At 41.4% G+C, this 19,258-nt stretch overlaps 2 protein-coding genes across 6 annotated transcripts in view; one reads left to right on the top strand and one right to left on the bottom strand.

The window, feature by feature from the left end:
- The window catches only part of orc3 (origin recognition complex, subunit 3), a 71,561-nt gene extending 68,844 nt beyond the window's left edge, over nucleotides 1-2,717 (top strand). For all 5 annotated transcript variants that reach the window (XM_078399810.1, XM_078399809.1, XM_078399812.1 and 2 more), the window contains one exon: nucleotides 2,517-2,717. In XM_078399810.1, coding sequence (XP_078255936.1) covers nucleotides 2,517-2,622 — 106 coding nt within the window. In that variant the 3' untranslated portion in view covers nucleotides 2,623-2,717. The remainder of the gene's footprint in view (nucleotides 1-2,516) is intronic.
- Nucleotides 2,718-9,529: 6,812 nt separating this feature from the next.
- akirin2 (akirin 2) overlaps nucleotides 9,530-19,258 on the bottom strand; it is a 54,455-nt gene continuing 44,726 nt past the window's right edge. Inside the window, exons 3-5 of the mRNA XM_078399806.1 lie at nucleotides 13,105-13,257; nucleotides 11,296-11,367; nucleotides 9,530-10,171 (exon numbers count right to left, since the gene is read on the bottom strand). Coding sequence (XP_078255932.1) covers nucleotides 10,161-10,171; nucleotides 11,296-11,367; nucleotides 13,105-13,257 — 236 coding nt within the window. The 3' untranslated portion in view covers nucleotides 9,530-10,160. The remainder of the gene's footprint in view (nucleotides 10,172-11,295; nucleotides 11,368-13,104; nucleotides 13,258-19,258) is intronic.

The following is a 19,258-nucleotide window of genomic DNA, read 5'->3' as shown; positions in this document are numbered from 1 at the left end:
AATAAATTAAAGCTCCTGAATCTTGTGCCAGAATGTAGAAGAGAGTAAAGATAATGGCCAGGGTGCCGGACATTCCCGATAATACTTTCAACCTTGTGATGCAATGCCTCATGACGATAGACTGGTCGGAAGGAAGTGATGTGCCTGTGATTGACCATTCTGTGCAGTTTCAGGCAGTCAAGAGCAGAGCAGTTGCCACACTAGGCTGAGATGCATCTCGTCAGAATATTTTCTATAGCGCATCTTTATAAGTTTGAGAGTATCCTCCTGGGCTGAATGTACTGCCTGATCTTCTTAGATGCATGATCAAGTAAATACGTTGATGTGCTTTCTTGATCTCGGCATCCATGTAAAGGGACCAGGTTAGGTTGCAGGTGACCTGGCAAGGAACCTGAGAGCGGCACCATTGATGAGGACAGGGTTGTATTCATTCCCTCGCTTCCAGAGGTCAACAACTAACTCCTTTGTGCCTTTCTGACATTGAGGGCTAGGTTATTCTCCTGATACCATGACACCTGGATCTCTCTCTTTCCTTTACTTTGTCTCATTTGTTGTCGTGGATCTGGCTGAGAACAACGGTATCATCAGTGAACTTCATGATCAACCTGATGTACTGGGCCATACTGTTATGTATATACAGGCAGTACAGCACACCACTCTGAAGGGCACCAGTGCTGAGGGTCAGGTTGGAGGAGGTCCAGAAGTCAGTTGCAGATGGAGGCTCGAGGGACAAGGTTTAGAACTTTAGTAATGAGCTTCTTCCAAATTGTGGTGTTGAAGGCTGAGCTGTAGTCACTGAAGAGCGTCCTGTCGTAGGTGTTCTTTTGTCTTGGTGATCCAGGGCGTGAATGTAGTGGAAGAGAGATGACGTCCTCCATTGACCCATTTTTCCTGTTTGTGAATTGCAGATGGTCTGGATTGGAAGATTGGTGCAAATGTGGTCTTTGATCAGGTATCGATTGAAGAGTAATATGCTGGCCAAGTGTGGCTTTGTTGAATGTTTCATGCCCATCCAGTGGGTGAAGCTTTTCATGCTTGACGGTCTGATTGAAGTGAATGTGCATGAGTGGGCTTGGCTAAATTCAATTGTGCAGTGTTAAATGCTTTTCCAAATGAATGATACAAAAGCAGCGATTGCAATGTTGACAACATGCATTGAACACAACGTTGAAACAAAGAACTGCCTGGTTTACAAAATAATACAAAGCACTGGAATAGCTCAGGTATCATCTCAGGAGATCATGGACAGGCCCCTTCCTGAGTCTGCAGTTCCTTGTTTCTAGGTGAATTGCAACAGTTTGTTGGTTATTTAAAAGGTTCAGTAAATTAACGCTCTAGAATGGGACATGGGGTTTGATTATTGACTTGGTGATTTGTGCTGCTCAAATAAACAAGGCTCTGCTTACTGAGCTGCCTCAGAATGGGAAGGGGAGTTAAAATGGTTAGAAACCAAGAGATTCAGCAGGCCATAGCGCAAGTGATTGGCAAAATTACCACCTACTCAATGCTTGGACCTGCTCAAATGTTTTGAAATGTTAAATTTCACAACTTACATATTTTAATCAATCTTTTAATTAAAGATTGTTCATCTTCCATTTGCTTACCAGGACGTGGATATAAATTGTCTGTATTGTGAATGCTGAGATCAGTTATGTATAAGGGTGTTTCTGACTGCAGTACAAATGGCTATTGCTCTGCAGTGCCAAATCCACTTGTATGTTGCCTCACTGCTTAACTGGAAGAGTACCAATCGGTTCACTCATCCCTTCCCTCCCAAACCACATTCCCCAACAACTGCAGATGTGACACCTGTCCCTACATCTCCTCCCTCGCATTAATACATGGTTTCACAGAGCAGCCCTTTCAAGTGAAACCAAGGTTCACATGCACCTCCTCTAACCTCATTGCAACCTCCTTCACACTAGCAGGACCAAGAGGTGGCAATTTTGCCACCCAGGCTGCTAAGGCCTGCTGGATCTCTCGGTTTCTAACCATTTTAACTCCCCTTCCCATTCTGAGTTGCTCAGTAAGTAGAGCCTTGTTTATAGGGCTAAATGGTAACTGTTTGTAGATTAATTGGTGGAAGGGTTCCATTATAAAATATCATAATTTAAAGATTGTACTCAGAAAATACTTCATTAAAGTTCTTCATGCAGTTTGTATGAAGCTCACAATGGCATAAAAATCCATGGTGACCTATTTCCAGTGCTCTGTGTTTCTCTGGCACTCCTGCCTCCTACTTCCAAAAACAGTCATTATTTATTGTGATACAAATTGCACTACTTTATGGGCATTAGAATTAGTTTTACTTCCAAAGGGGAATTGAATTTAGATTTAAAATCTTGCATGGCCAAGGGAAGGTGAGTGGGGATAATGGGCCAGTTAAGTCAAAGGAGCTGGCACAGACACTGATTAAATCGTCTCATGTAGGCTTCAATGAAGAATACAACAAAAATGAGAATATGTAATACCGCCATAATAACAGTTGAACTGTTTTCCTTGATGTATTTTATCAGTGCTCGTTTTATTCGGGCAGTGGCTGAGCTGGAGTTCCTGGGCTTTATTAAGCCAACCAAAAAGAAGACTGATCATGTCGCAAGGCTAACGTGGGGTGGTTTCTGAGTGGAGCCAGCAAATGCTGAAATGACTTGATCCATTCCATCCATGTTGGAACTGAAGAAAGTGACACCAATGAAATACCACACCAGCATTTATAAAGACAAATAAAATCACTTTTTCTGATATAATTGGGCCATTTATTTTCACATTAACAGATTCCAACAACCAAGTGCACTGTGACAGGATAGAATGGATGGATCTACACAATCATTGACTTGCTGTAAAACTCTTCGACACCAGTGTTTGATAACGAAGGTGTTTTAGGCATCTACCTTTAATCCTACTGAACACAAAAGTTCAAGAAACTATAAACTAGTTAAATTAGTAGCAAGGTTTGCAATTGTGCAGTCAATAAATGGAAATCCCAAGCTGATGGCCTGTGCTCTATTATACAAGCTATACTCATCTGACATTTCCCTTTGTGTAGGAAGGAACTGCAGATGCTAGTTTGTACTAAAAGTAGACACAAGATGCTGGAGTAACTCAGTGGGTCAGGCAGCATCTCTGGAGAAAATAAATAAAGTATGTTTCAGGTCCGAACCCTTCTTCAGATATTTCCCCTTTGCTGGAAAGTGATGGACCAGGTCTGGAAAGTCGTTCTCGTTGTGCATGGTTTTGCCATAAACCTTTTGATAAGGTAATAACTAAAGATGTATGGAAAACTGATCATGCAGCAGGATCATATTCTCCCTGTTCCCAATGTCATGAATGAAAATAGCTTTCAGTCACGAGTAGATGAAAGTCATTTGTTCTTGATTAACTGCTTAAAAAACACCTTCAGTGTAAATCAATCTTTGAGGTCCCACTCAGTTTAAATTTAGGTAAATTATGGCTTTAAAAACATTTGTCCTAATAAAATCTGGACTATTATTATCTTAGATTAACATTTCTAAACAAGATAAAATATAGATCTTAAATATTTTAAAATACAGTTGTTTTGACAGAAAAGAAATTAAAACCCAAAACATTGGCTTTCCTTCCTTGAACACCAAGTACCAAAGGAGACTACAGGAAGTGGTGGACACTGTCCAATCCATCTCAGGTAATGACCTCCCAGTAGTGAAGGGATCCATAGGTGGTACTGCTTCAACATACAAAATGGCCACTCTCATTTCATTCACTCAGGAAAAAGGTACAGCTGATTGAAAACCATGACCACAAGGTTCAAGAACAGCTTCATCCCAGCAAACGTCAGGCTCATAGAAACAGACATAGAAAAATAGGTGATGGGGTAGGCCATTTGGCCCTTCGAGCCAGCACTGCTATTCAATATGATCATGGCTGATCGTCTAAAATCAGTACCCCATTCCTGCTTTTCCCCCATATCCCTTGATTCCTTTAGCCATCAGAGCTAAATCTAACTTGAAAACATCCAGTAAATTGGCCTCCTGTGGCAGAGAATTCCACAGATTTCCAACTCTGGGTGGATTATTTTTTCATATCTCAGTCCTAAATGGCCTACCCCTTATTCTTAAACAGTTGTAACCCCTGCATCTGGATTCCAACATCGGGAACATTTTTCTGCATCTAGCCTGTCCAATCCCTTAAGAATGTTTTATGTTTCTATAAGATCCCCTCTCATCCTTCTAAATTCCAGTGAATACAAGCCCAGTTGACCCATTCTTTCATCATTTATCAGTCCCACTCTCCCGGGGATTAACCTGGTGAACCTACTCTGCACTCCCTCACTAGCAATAATGTCCTTACTCAAATTAGGAGACAAAAATTGCACACAATACTCCAAGTGCAGTCTCACCAGGGCCCTGTACAACTGCAGTTGGACTTCCTTGTTTCTAAACTGAAATCCTCTTGCAATGAAGGCCAACATGCCATTAGTTTTTTATTCACTGCCTGCTGTACTTGCATGCTTACTTTCAGTTACTGAAGTACAAGCACACCCAGGTCTCATTGAACCTCCCCTTTTCGTAATCTGACACCATTCAGATAATCTACCTTCCTGTCCTTGCCACCAAAGTGGATAACATCACATTAATCCACATTCTACTGCATCTGCCCACTCATCCAAGTCACTCTGCAGCCTCATGGAATCCTCACCGCAGCCCACACTGCCACCCAGCTTTGTGTGATCCACAAACTTTGAGATGTCACATTTAATTCCCTCGCCTAACTCATTAATATATATTGTAAATAACGGGTCCCAGCACTGAGCCTTGAAGGCACCCCACTAGTCACTGCCTGCCATTCGGAAAGGGACCAGTTAATTTCTACTTTGCTTCCTGTCTGCCAACCAGTTCTCTATCCATGTCAATACCCTACCTCCAATACCATGTGCTCCAATTTTGCACACTGATCTCTTGTATGGGACCTTGTCAAAGGCTTTCTAAAAGTCCAGATACACCACATCCATTGGCTCTCTCTTATCCATTCTACTTGTTACATCCTCAAAAAATTCCAGAAGATTAGTTAAGCATGATTTCCCCTTCATAAATTCATGCTATGACTGATCCTGTCACTGCTTTCCAAATGCGCTGCTATAATGCATCTTTAACAATCGACACAAGCACCTTCCCCACTACCGATGCAAGGCTAACAGGTCTATAATTCCCCATTTTCTCCCTCCTTTCTTAAAAAGTGAAGTTACATTGGATCAGTTCCTGTGGACTGGACGGTAGCCAGAGTCGAGAGAACATTGGAAAATGATCATCAATGTATCCACGGTATTTATTCACAAAATGCTGGAGTAATTCAGCAGGTCACGGTTGATCCGCCTTCCCCGTTTTATTTTTTTTGCCAGACAGGGATGAACAATTTTTGGAGATCATCCATGTGGTCTTTAAATCTTTGCCATTGCATTTCCACCGTCAACCCTTTAAGTATAATTTGCCAGTCTATCCTAGCTAATTCCCATCTCATACCTTCAAAGTCTCCTTTCTTTAAGTTGTCCCCTCGTCTGAATTAACCGCGTCACTCTCCATCCTAATGTAGAATGCCACCATATTATGGTCACTGTTGCCCAAGGGGCTCGGTACAAGATCGCTAACTAATCCTTCCTCATTACATAATACCCAGTCTAGGATGGCCTGCCCTCTAATCTGTTCTTCTTTTTGTACTTAATATAATTGTATTTATTTGTTTTTGCATTTATTGCATATATGTTTGTACGCACCGTCAGGATTGGCTATTTTTTAATTTCGTTGTACTCGTTGCAATGACAATAAATGAATATTATTATTATTATATTATTATTATTAAAAAAAACATTCCAAATATATTTCAGGAAATCCTCCTTCTCAGCACTGCTACCAATTTGGTTGGCCCAATCTATATGTAGAATAAAGTCACTCATGAACACTATACACTAACCTCAACAACAGTCTGAAGGGCCTCGACCCAAAACGTCACCCATTCCTTCTCTTCTGAGATGCTGCCTGACCCGCTGAGTTACTCCAGCCTTTTGTGTCTACCTTCGAAAACTTTAAACGACTATTGACTGTTTTTAGTTGTACTCGACTTTGATTTTGGTTACCTAGTATTATTATTATGCTATCACACCAGGACAAGTGCTCAAACAAGAAAACCAAGCCCAATCCCAAAGGAGCATCTAAACTACCTATACAGTTATGCTATAGACAATAACTAACTTCACATTCAGTCATAAGCTATCTACTTGTTAACGAAATCACAAGCTACATGTTTAACCAAGAAACTCAATCCCAATGCCACATGAAAATCTAAAATGCCTTTACAGTTAAACTATGGGACAAAAAAAACTAGGCATGTAGATGCCAGTTATCAAGCAGGCACCTTCCTTCACTGGTGTTTCATTGAGTTAGGTCCATGACACATTGGGAAGGCGCAACAGTTGCATCTGGTGTTCCAGAACCAACCTCCTCAATACATACTCTCACCACCTATGCTACCAGTAAGCACCACTAAGTAACCACTTGGTAGATATCAATGAAAATAAACTACTGATAATTGATTCAACATTCAAACAAATGCTAAACACCCACGTCCTTTAACATTCTATCTCTCCCCAGACAAAATGAATAGCGACTCAGTCCAATTGCATCCCAAATTCAACTGTCCTCTCCCTCGCTCAATTGCCGCAACTATACACTTTAACGCAGCCAAATATGCCGACCTTGAGAAAGACTAGTCTTACATCCTGACAAAATATGCATCAACGTTGCAGCCTCTGAACACAGGGGAAACACCAGGTCCCCATTGCTTGTGGTTCTGCGGTGATGGCAGCACATCATAAATAGCCCCCAAGGAAACTTACATGATCCACTTCCATGCACCACAGGTCCCTCCAGCTAAACCTCTTTTCTACACTTTCCCAATTCATCAGTTCCTGCTTAATCTGAGCCACTGCTCATATACATTTCACTGCCTCTTCCCAACATACCTGCTCTACAACCAATTTCCTCCTCTCTATTGGACCTGCTGTACTCCACACTGGTTTCTCTGTGCCAAGCCATTGGCCTCCTTTCCCTTGTTGCAACCTATCAACAATGTCACTATGCCTCAGAGCTGCCCACGCTTCCTGTACCACTCGAGTTCCACTCCCTTCCAATATCAGTTATCAGTTTATATTTTTGACTATATTATCAGCATGTTATTGCATATATGGCTCTGTTACGCTGCAGATTTTATTTTATTATTCTGTCTCCAGTACATATGACAATTTACATACTTGACTCTTGATAATTGTGCGGAAGGTAAATCTGTCCTCATCTTCTGACGAAGGATGTTTAAGATTTTTGACAGGTAACAATTCACAAGTTTATTTTGTGTACATTACCGTTCTGCAAATACATTTAGCAGCTTTTCTGTTGAAAGTCACAAGCCAAGAAGTAACAAGGTGTTTCTGTCAATTGCTGAAGCCATATGACCAATTTTGTGTTCCAATGTTCCTAGGAATGAACGATAAAGGGCATTCACTGCTCCCATCGGAGGGAGCTCGCACTCCAGACACAATCTGCAATATTGCAACTTGGATACTTATTCAAATTTCAAGCCACAGAATCTTTTAACCGAGGAACATACCATCATTAGCTGACGGGTCTCAAGGTCCACAGAGAGTTTAGGGACTTGCTCAGCCCAGCATGCGAAGTCTGTTCTGGTGGGTTGGGCGGAGGGAATCCACTGGAGGGTTCAACAGCCAGGAAGACGGCTCAGCAGCACACTGTAGAGTGCAAAGGCCACGTCAAAGCACGAAGGAAGACGTGGCCATCCACTGCAGCTGAGAGAGTTTCAGGCCGTAACGTCTAACCGTGCCACTGGAATGTAGCTCCTGCGGCCCAGAGGGTGGGGTTGCTCGTGTGCAACAGCCTCTCCACCTCAATCTGTCCCACACACAGGTCTTTGTGCAACAGCCCGGCCATGCTATCGTCGGGCTACCACCATACAATCATTACGCATAGAATGGGCCAAATGATAGGCAAACATTCTGACTTAACACGTCTAATAATAGCAAAAGGTAAATAGGCAAAGTATAAAACAAGGTCAACAAAGAACTTTACAAGTTGTTTTAAATTAACATTATCTACCGAAGAAGTACAGATGCTCCCAGACTTACGATGCTTCGACTTACAATGGTGCAAACGGCAGCGAGCCACAGCTTGCTTCCGGCCACGTGATCGTATGTATTAAATGCATTTCGACTCATGATATTTTCGGTTTCCGATGGGTTTCTCGGAACGTAACCCCATCGTAAGTTGAGGAGCACCTGTAAATCTTTTGCCCAAAGCCAAATTGATTAATCCATCAATCATGGACATTTGGCCCAAGTCAGAAGCAAAAAAAAAAACCACCATGTCCAAGTACTGAAAATGAATACTTAAATTGGAAGTAATATTTTAATAAACCATTTTCCAGTGATGTGTTCTTCAAGCAATGCACAACAATACTCCTTAAATCTGGATGTAAACTTTTATTGTCAACTAAATCCCATTACACTACAAAGAACAGTAAAATAATGGTACATCAAAATGCAGAAATAAACTTTGAAAGACTGCTAGAATAAATAAAATTTACTATTTCAATCAAATTTACTATGAAGCTTCAGTTACCCTTTCCTAGCCTCTTCTTCAGGGGAAACTTCCTTCTGAACCCTTCATTTGATAGGTGACCACAGCTACATGCAGGCAATTCCAACAGCAGAGATAATCAATCACATTATCCAATATTCAATCTGAGATTTTGCCTGCAGAAATGTCGTAGTGCACAATGAGCCTTTGCAAGCCTTTGCAAAACTTTGCCCTCCGGTCATCTGAATTTCAGCCATGCAGTAACTGAAGGCATTGCTTGCTACCAGCTATCGCATCTTCACAGCTGCTCTCTTGGAAGCATGTTTATGATCAATATTCCTGGACCTTTGTAGTTCAATGGTTAACTGGACCTAGTTTCTTGCAAGTTATTAAAAAAAAAATACTGGAAACCCCATAGTAATATTAGAAATCAAGAATCTTGCATTTAAAGTCAAATGTGTATGTAATTTAAAAACCTAGTAGTATCGAAAGAGTTTTTGGAAAATAACATCCTGACTTAACATATCTAATATTAACAGAGGTAAATATCCAAAGTAGAAACAATGTCAAGCTGCAAACAGTTGCTTGCTGGATGTCGTGGAAACATTATGTTGCTGAAAATTTAATTCACCAGTTTGAATCATTCATTTATGATTGAATTGAATTATGCTTCACTAATTTGTGGAAACCGAAATACTAAACAAAAACGACCCACATATTACCTTAGTCACCTGCAAAATTGAGTGAACTTGGTATTGTGTAATACGAGTAGGAAAAAAAACCCTGCAGATGCTGGTTTAAATCGAAGGTAGACACAAAATGCAGGAGTAACTCAGCGGTTAGGCAGCATCTCGGGAGAGAAGGAATGGGTGACATTTCGGGCCAAGACCCTTCAGACTGAAGAAGGGTCTCGACCCGAAACGTCATCCATTCCTTCTCTCCCGAGATGCTGCCTGACCCGCTGAGTTACTCCCGCATTTGTGTCTACCATTGTGTAATATGAACTGGGTTTAAGACAAAAGGCAAAACCATCAAGAAATCGGCTTGAGAAAATATAACATTTATACAAGGAATGGGAATAAAAAAGACTGGTGGTTGCCCTCTTCTGCATTTTGGTAGCTAGAAGTCAAAGTTTGCAAAATAAGGCTCATTACTAAAACCGTACGAGACGGATTTCCCTAAACCTGGCATTTAAAATACAATGTTGAAAGTGTGAGGTGGACATATTCTGGAACACCAGCACTGCTCCTTTAAAGTGAATAAAATTAAAGAAAAAAAGCTATCAAGATTTTAACATACAGCAACATTTTAACAGAGGGAGCCACTGGTAGTTATGAGTACAAGTTAGCGAAGGTCCGATAAAAGGCGATGACACATCAGGGAGCACTCCAATTAACATATGCTGCAGAAAGGTGGTTGCCACTGACACAAGCTGGAAACACCCCGTGCTCTCAGGTGGTTAATATGGCACTGCTACGAGTCTCAGAGAAACAGCCAACTTGCAGTGTTCAAAAGGAAAGGGCACTCCACAGAACACACGACAATTCAGGACACATCTGCAAATGAAAAGACGACAAAACAAAGCGTCAGCTTCAGGCCAAATTAAGATATTTCAGACTTGTTTTGCTGTTAAAGATAAAGGGCGGCACAATGGCACAGCAGTAGCGGTGCTGCCTTATAGAGCCAGAGACCAAGGTTCAATCCCGAATATGGGTGCTGCCTTTACGAGTTTATGTTAGCCCTGTGACTGTGCGGGTTTTCCCCTAATTTCCAAAAACGTACAGGTTTGTAGGTTAATTGGCTTCTGCAAATTGTCCATAATGTATAGGATAGGGTGATCATTAGTCAGCATGGACTCGATGGGCCAAAGGGCCTGTTTCCATGCTGTATCTCTAAACTAAACTAGTGATTAAGGTAGCCATCTATTTTCTCTCCAAAGGATGACCGTGGCACAGCAGTGAAAGCTGCTGCTACACAGCTCCAGTGACCAAGTTTAATCATGAGTGCAGGTGCGGTGTTTGCATACTCTCTATTAACACACGGATTAACTCCGGGTGCTCCAGTTTCTACTCACATCACAATGATAGGCTGGTACGTTAAATGGCTATTCTAAAATAATCCCAAGTCAGGTATATCACAGCGGGTTCGAGGAGGCATGGACATGCGAGGCACAATAGGTTACAGGAAAATAAGTGGGTGAATGGGACCAAGGGAAATGTTTCAAGAGCCCTCATTGACTCAGTGGGTGAATGATATCCTGTTGCACAAAACTACAATCGAATAGTACAATGAATACTGAATTAGTCATTGGCTCTTTTGTTTGTGGATTAAAAGCAAACTTGCTCAAGACATTGACAGAAAAAATGAAGTGGGAAGAAGTAATATTTAAAAAGTGCTTACAAGCAAGTTTTCTGCTTAAGGCAACACCCATAGCAAAAATAACAGTCAACAGTCACGCTTCATGATTCAGTGCACCAGGAATGATGGTGTTTTAGTGTTGCCTTGCAGAAACATGCAGTTTCTTTCAAGTAAAACAGAGCGGAGTGGCCACCATATTCAAGACAAATGGGTGCTGCACTGGAGGAAGCTGTTCTCTCAGCCTAGCTGTGACAACCTGCAAGCTAAAATGAGATGCCAATAAAGGTGGGGAATCCAAAATACAATTTTACTGTGTACGTACAGCTTGCAGGTTGCTCCCCAAATCGTCGCATAATCTGGTCATGTGTGAACTTCACAAAAGTATCATATTGTTCTGAAACAAAAACAGAACGATTAAGTCACCGTTACAAAACACGTTATCACGATAATCAGAAGCTCAAATATAAAAACCGCTCTGATCAAAAATACAAGTTTTAAACAGTAGTTCAAAGCTTATTGTTCATATGATAAAAGGACAGTATTTGATGAAACCGTTTCCATTTTGCGCTGCTCTCAAACAGCATCTCTCCACTCTTACAGTTACAGGAATGAAAACTATTGACCAGCAACCATGCCAGGTTGGAAGTAAAACCAAGCACCTCCTGTGTCTAGTTGAGACTCGTGACAGGAGCTCCAAAATTAGGGCTGACAAATGGCAAAAGCCCCTGTTGTTAGTTGTTTGGACTGTTGACAATGCCAGCAAATCTACTTCTCAATACCATCTCCCCCATACCACCCTACCAAAAAAAACAAATTTACCCATGATCTTTCACGTCACCCTATTGCTCCCAGATGTACTCCAACACGGCACAGTGGAACAAAAGAAAAGACACAACCCAAACCCCCAGCCAAGTACAGAACCAAGAGTCAAATGCCCTAAAATATTGTACCCTGCTTTCACTAACATTGAAAGCACTAAATTCAGTTACCTAAAATCTTTGATGAGCACAAGGATGATTTCTGCACTCTGACGACCCAGGGATTTACCATTTTTACGTACTATTATTGTTTGCAGGCCACCCTGGTCAATGCATGCTTATATTCCTAAACAAAAGATGTGACGTTTTTTGGGAAGTAGGCTTCAAAGAAACAGAAAATAGGTGCAGGAGGAGGCCATTTGGCCCTTCGAGCCAGCTCCGCCATTCATTGTGATCATGGCTGATCATCCACAGTCAGTAACCTGTGCCCAACTTCAACCCATATCCATTAATTCAAATGACAAAAACTCAATGATTATGAAAGGTCCTACAATTTATGGTATCAATGAGTGGCAAATTGTGAAGCTAGAGAAAGCAATGCTCATATTCCGCTTGGGTTGCTTTCAACCCAACAGTATGAACATTGAATTCATCAATTCTACAAACCATCCCCCACCCAGTCTCTTCCCTGTTTTTGTTGCAAAACAAAAAAGGTGTGTGCTAAGTTATGCTTAAGAACAGTGCCTCAATTTTGTTGATAATGAATGGCCATGTCCCACTGCCTTGATGTTTGCCTGTGTCAGCAATCAAAACATGAATTATGAAAGCAACAAGTACTAAATCATGTATTTAAAAATGATTGAGACAGAAACTTATTTCCTAGTTCCAGCCATGAATATAGGTAGTATTCATTTCATTCAAGCAATCTAATAAGGCCTATTATTTCAACATCACCAACAGAAAAAAATATAGGAGAGCAAAAAAAACAAGCTGCAGCAAAAGGCAGTGAGTGAGTCAAGCCGCATCTGTGGAGGCAAAGCGATCTGAAATGGCAACCGTCCCTTTGTCTCCAGGTGATTAAAAATGTCTAACTGTCTAAACTGACATCAGTTTGAAGAAGGGTCTCGACCCGAAACGTCACCCATTTCTTCTCCCCTGAGATGCTGCCTGACCTGCTGAGGTACTCCAGCATTTTGTGATACCTTCAATTTGTACCAGCATCTGCAGTTATTTTCCTACAAAAATGTCTAAGCTCCATCCAGGTCTTTAGTTGCTGCTGGTCCCTATTGTGCCTTTAAACCAAAAACTTTAGGCCAATTCTATAATTCCACCCTGCAGGATTTCTAAATCTACACAAGGCAGCTCAGAATTACCTGCCAGCTTTGTATCCAGTATTTCTTCATATTCTTCACGGATTTTCTCTTCTCGCTCTTTAATCAGGCGTTCACAGATTATTCCAACTTGCCTCAATGTGAACAATGGCTGGTCTTTCTTTGATTGTGGTGACAATGATCCAGATGAAGTGCCTGAAGTTTATTAAAAAACACACTTAAATGTACAAGCCAGTGGACAATTAACAGGAGTCAGCAGACATTTTAGACAGGACTCTTTTTCCAGAACTTCAATGTTCCTGTGCATTTTACCCAAACACAGCACAAGGACCTACGTTCATAAATTGCCTTTCACGAGGTCTCAATGCCATAAAGAACTTTACTGCAAATTAGTTTTGAACTATTTAACATACTCAAGAAAATGGATTAAGAAACTGAAGGATTAGACAAAAGTATAATTTAAAATGCACTCTGCAAATGGATTCCATAATATTTGCCAAAAGATTGGTAGAACTAAAATAATGTGTATATGATTATGAAAAACTTGTGCAAACTATTTAAAGGAACTTTCTTGATCAGCAGTGCCAAAGCCTCACACATTTTAAGAAACATGCCACACGCAACTTGGAGGTACTTTGCAAAAGCTTCATCGTCAAAAAACCCAAGGGCAATAGAATATGTTAAAACATCCACTAGCAAAACCTCGATAACCGTCTTAGTTTTAAAGATACAGCACGGAAACAGGTCCATCAGCCCACCAAAACCATACCGCCAGTGATCCCCGCACACCAGCACTATCCTACACACTAGGAATAATTTACAATTTTTACCGAAGCCAAGTTAACCTGCAAACCTGTACTACTTTGGAATGTGGGGGGAAACTGGAGCACCCGGAGAAAACCCACACAGTCACGGGAGAACATACTAACTCCGTACAGATTGCACCCATAGTCAGGATCGAACCTGGGTCTCTGTAAGGCAGCAACTCTACCTCTGCGCCGCCAATTAATTACACCACACAAACATCAGGTAATCACCATTGACAGTAGGTGGTTCTAATCACAACGGTAAAATCCAAATCCAACAGTACCACCAAATCGCATGAGAAACCAGCCACAGAGCGGCAAAAAAGAGCTGCAGGTGGGATAACGTTAGCAAACAATTTACTTCCTGACACACAAAAACCTTTCTACCACCTGCAAAAAGCCCCATCAGAGGCATGGTGGAATATTCTCCCCTTGCCTCGACAAGTCCAACAAAACCCATGCAGCTCAACACCTGTCCAAGATAAAGCAGCCATTTTGCTTGTGCGCTCCATTCCATTCCATCTGACGCATGCAATGTCAATGATGGCCGTATAATTGAGGCAGTGCAACAGTACAGCTAGTGGAGCTGCCCAAGTGTCAAAGAGTTGACTTCAATCCTAAACGGCTGCATGGAATTGACACAATTTCCTTCAGAGTATGGGTTTATCCCACATCCACAAGGGTTGGTAGGCCAATCAGCCCTTGTAAATTACCCCCAGATATGCAGGGGTAGTAAAATCTTGCAGAAGATTTAAAAATTGAATTAATTTGGATCAGTAGAAAGCGGAACTGATGGTAGGTGCAGACTCAGTGGGCTAAAGGGCCACAAGCCTGCACTGTATCTCTAGTTACAGAAAGGAGAATAAAAAAGTTATTAATTTAAGCCACAACAGGATAAAGGCAATTGTAACATAGAAAATAGAAAAATAGATTGAAAATAGAAACATAGAAAAAATCAATATGATCATGGCTGATCATCCAGCTCAGTAACCTGTACCTGCCTTCTCTCCATACCCCCTGATCCCTTTAGCCACAAGGGCCACATCTAACTCCCTCTTAAATATAGCCAATGAACTGGCCTCAACTACCTTCTGTGGCAGAGAATTCCACAGACTCACCACTCTCTGTGTGAAGAAATGTTTTCTCATCTCGGTCCTAAAAGACTTCCCCCTTATCCTTAAGCTGTGACCACTGGTTCTGGACTTCCCCAACACCGGGAACAATCTTCCCGCATCTAGCCTCTCCAACCCCTTAAGAATTTTATATGTTTCAATAAGATCCCCCCTCAGTCTTCTAAATTCCAGCGAGTATAAGCCTAGTCTATCCAGCTTTTCTTCATATGAAAGTCCTGCCATCCCTGGGATTAATCTGGTGAACCTTCTCTGTACTCCCTCCAAGGCTAGAATGTCTTTCCTCAGATTAGGAGACCAAAACTGTACACAATACTCCAGGTGCGGTCTCACCAAGGCCCTGTACAACTGCAGCAGAACCTCCCTGCTCCTATACTCAAATCCTCTTGCTATGAATGCTAACATACCATTCGCTTTCTTCACTGCCTGCTGCACCTGCAAGCTTGCTTTCAATGACTGGTGCACCATGACACCCAGGTCACGTTGCATCTCCCCTTTTCCTAATTGGCCACCATTCAGGTAATACTACTCTGCTTTCCTGTTCTTGCCGCCAAAGTGGATAACCTCACATTTATCCACATTATATTGCATCTGCCATGCATTTGCCCACTCTCCTAATCTATCCAAGTCACTCTGCAGCCTCCTAGCATCCTCCTCGCAGCTAACACTGCCACCCAGCTTCGTGTTATTCGCAAATAAGGGGGGATCTTATTGAAACATATAAGATAATTAGGGGATTGGACACATTAGAGGCAGATAACATGTTCCCAATGTTGGGGGAGTCCAGAACAAGGGGCCACAGTTTGAGAATAAGGGGTAGGCCATTTAGAACGGAGATGAGGAAGAACTTTTTCAGTCAGAGGGTGGTGAAGGTGTGGAATTCTCTGCCTCAGAAGGCAGTGGAGGCCAGTTCGTTGGATGCTTTCAAGAGAGAGCTGGATAGAGCTCTTAAGGATAGCGGAGTGAGGGGGTATGGGGAGAAGGCAGGAACGGGGTACTGATTGAGAGTGATCAGCCATGATCGCATTGAATGGCGGTGCTGGCTCGAAGGGCTGAATGGCCTACTCCTGCACCTATTGTCTATTGTCTATTGTCTATTAACTTGGAGATATTGCATTCAATTCCCTCGTCCAAATCATTAATATATATTGTAAATAACTGGGGTCCCAGCACTGAGCCTTGCGGTACCCCACTAGTCACTGCCTGCCATTCCGAAAAGGACCCGTTTATTCCTACTCTTTGCTTCCTGTCCGCCAACCAATTCTCTATCCACCTCAACACTGAATTGGTACATGGGCACACCACTACCTGCAGGACCCTTGCCAAGTCATGTAATCTTGATGGAAATATACTCCCAAGCTGAATTTTGAATATCAAGAATCAGCCAAAAGTCAAAGCAACATCATTTTATCTATTAATTAGGAGGTTTTTTAAAATAATTTTAGATAATAGCACCTAATAATCCCTAGAACACTACCTTTGTTAAATGTATCCCTAAAGGAACTGTAAGTAACAGGTTCCATTTGTGGCTTAGAAAATTCAGGATATCAGAGTACATTTCAAGACAAACTGCTGGAGTACCTCAGTACTGTCTTTGTTTGGAAACCAGCACCTGCAGTTCCTTGTTTCTAAGGGGTACATTTCAGGCCTGAAATGGTGAGCCAGGCATGGAGATCAGGGGAAAATATCTTGGCAATAAATGCTGAGGAAGTGAGGGTTGGTGGAGAACAGAACTAAAAACCAAACAAGACAAATTGCTAAAATAAGGTGACTGCTTCAGGTCTGTGCACGCAGAAGTGCAAGGGACTTAAGTTGACACAAGACTGGATGAGAATAGACAAAGCAGTGATAGTAAAAAAAAACGGTGACCAGAAAAATGATGTGCGGTGTGTCTGGAATTGATGAAGCTAAACAGTGATGAGTCAATCCTCATTTCACTAAAGGGCGCATAGCTGGGAAACACTAAGCAAAATATTGAAAATAAGAAAAGGCTGGACAAAATGCACTGTAGGCAATGTAGTCTTATAGGTGAAAAGTGACAATTACAGCAAAAAAAATGTTAAAAGGAGAGTACAAATACTCGAGTCAAATTAGTAAAAACATTAGGTCTTATAACAGTGTGACAAAATCAATTATGGACAAAAAGATTACAATTTTAAAGTCAAACAAACTGATCAATTTTTGATTCTTATCAATAACACTGCTCCTGCTATGGAATTAAACATACAAGAAATAGAAGCAGAATAATCCTCAAGATAGCATCCACTGCACCTTATCTTACTTTCTTGTATAATCTCACGTCTGTAATTGAGACTCCAAATTCTCTCCATGACTAGCCCGTTGAAAGGTTCTCTCTACTTTAAAATGGCTGACCACTTATTTTAAAACTGCAATTTTTCATTTCCACTTTAGAGGGATAATTCCAGCAGCTACCCTATTAAACCATACAAACAAAATGTAAAATCGTCTCTTTTTTTGAGCAGGATTAATGTGTTCTCACAAGACAAACTCCACCATCCTATAGATCACAGGTGAATAAGAAAATAACTGCAGATGCTGGTACAAATCGATTAATTCACAAAATGCTGGAGTAACTCAGCAGGTCAGGCAGCATCTCGGGAGAGAAGGAATGGGTGACGTTTCGGGTCGAGACCCTAAGTTTCATTACACTCCTACAAGCATCTTTCCTAGGTAAAGGGACCAAGCCTGCACACAATATTGTGCACTCTCACTTTGGACTTAGTTGCGGTATTCAAATCATCTTACAACAAAAACGGCCACCAAAACATTTACCTTTCCCATTGTTGCTATATCTGCATGTTAGCTTTCAGTGATTCATGGGCAAGGACTCGCAGTCATCCCGAAAACCATTAAAAAAAAACCCCATTACTTTTTTAAAAATCAAAGTGGATCACAATACCCTTTTCCACCCATCACATCCTCACCCTATATCCCATTTGGAACTGCTGAATCCCATTTGTCAGGCCTCACAACCCAGAGGACCCATTTAGTCATACTATTACTAACTACTCCACACCTGTATTAAGGGTGTTATACACTTAATATTGTGCATACAAATGTTATTTTGGTCAGTTGAGCGATACCTTAAAGGCCTAAAAACCTGAAAATAACACTTCACGGTTAACAGCAAACTACAACCTCAAAAAAATAAAATTTGGAACAGGCAATTAATTTATTTTTATTTTCTAAATGCCTGGGTACCATTTGGAAGATTCTCACATTTCCACACTCCCACGGTTGATTAATGGGATGTAGCAGTAATACTGTTATCACTCACTCCCTTTTAAACAGTGGGGTTACTTTTGCATCCCAACACTCTGCTCAAGGGCCTAGGATTTCATTTTTATTTTTCCTGTAGCTAGATGTCCGAGCTGTTTTGAGCTACCTACAGAATAGACTGTCTCTTACACGATTTTTGTTCTATTTAACCTCTTCCAACAACTCTTAAAGAAACCCGAACTCGTACTGGATCACTTCAGCACTCGAACTGATCAACCTGTTCCAAAACTCTTGCACAACTGCCCAAGTTACAGATTTAAAGAGATCCACCCCCACTCCTCCAATTCACTGCTATGCTTTTAATAGCTTTACTATGTACCATATCCCCAGAACTAGCTGTATTTAGACCTACATACTTGGTGAGTGCCCCAAGGATCTGTGTTGGGTCCACTGTTGTTTGTCATTTACATTAATGATCTGGATGATGGTGTGGCAAATTGGATTAGTAAATATGCAGATGATACTAAGATAGGTGGAGTAGTTGATAGTGAGGTAGATTTTCAAAGTCTACAGAGAGACTTGGGCCTTTTGGAAGAGTGGGCTGAAAGATGGCAGATGGAGTTTAATGCTGATAAGTGTGAGGTGCTGCATTTTGGTAGGACAAATCAAAATAGGACGTACAGGGTAAATGGTAGGGAATTGAGAATTGCAGTGGAACAGAGGGATCTGGGAATAACTGTGCATTGTTCCCTGAAGGTGGAATCTCATGTGGATAGGGTGGTGAAGAAGGCGTTTGGTATGCTTGCCTTTATAAATCAGAGCATCGAGTATAGAAGTTGGGATGTAATGTTGAAATTGTACAGGGCATTGGTGAGGCCGAATCTGGAGTATGGTGTGCAGTTCTGGTCGCCAAATTATAGGAAGGATGTCGACAAAATGGAGAGGGTACAGAGGAGATTTACTAGAATGTTGCCTGGGTTTCAGCACTTAGGCTACAGAGAGAGGTTGAACAGGTTGGGT

This window comes from Rhinoraja longicauda, chromosome 5 (assembly GCF_053455715.1).
Source record: "Rhinoraja longicauda isolate Sanriku21f chromosome 5, sRhiLon1.1, whole genome shotgun sequence".
Taxonomy (NCBI): Eukaryota; Metazoa; Chordata; class Chondrichthyes; order Rajiformes; family Arhynchobatidae; genus Rhinoraja; species Rhinoraja longicauda.
The sequence above is the reverse complement of the archived record's forward strand: the minus strand, read 5'-3'. Positions and strand labels throughout refer to the sequence as shown.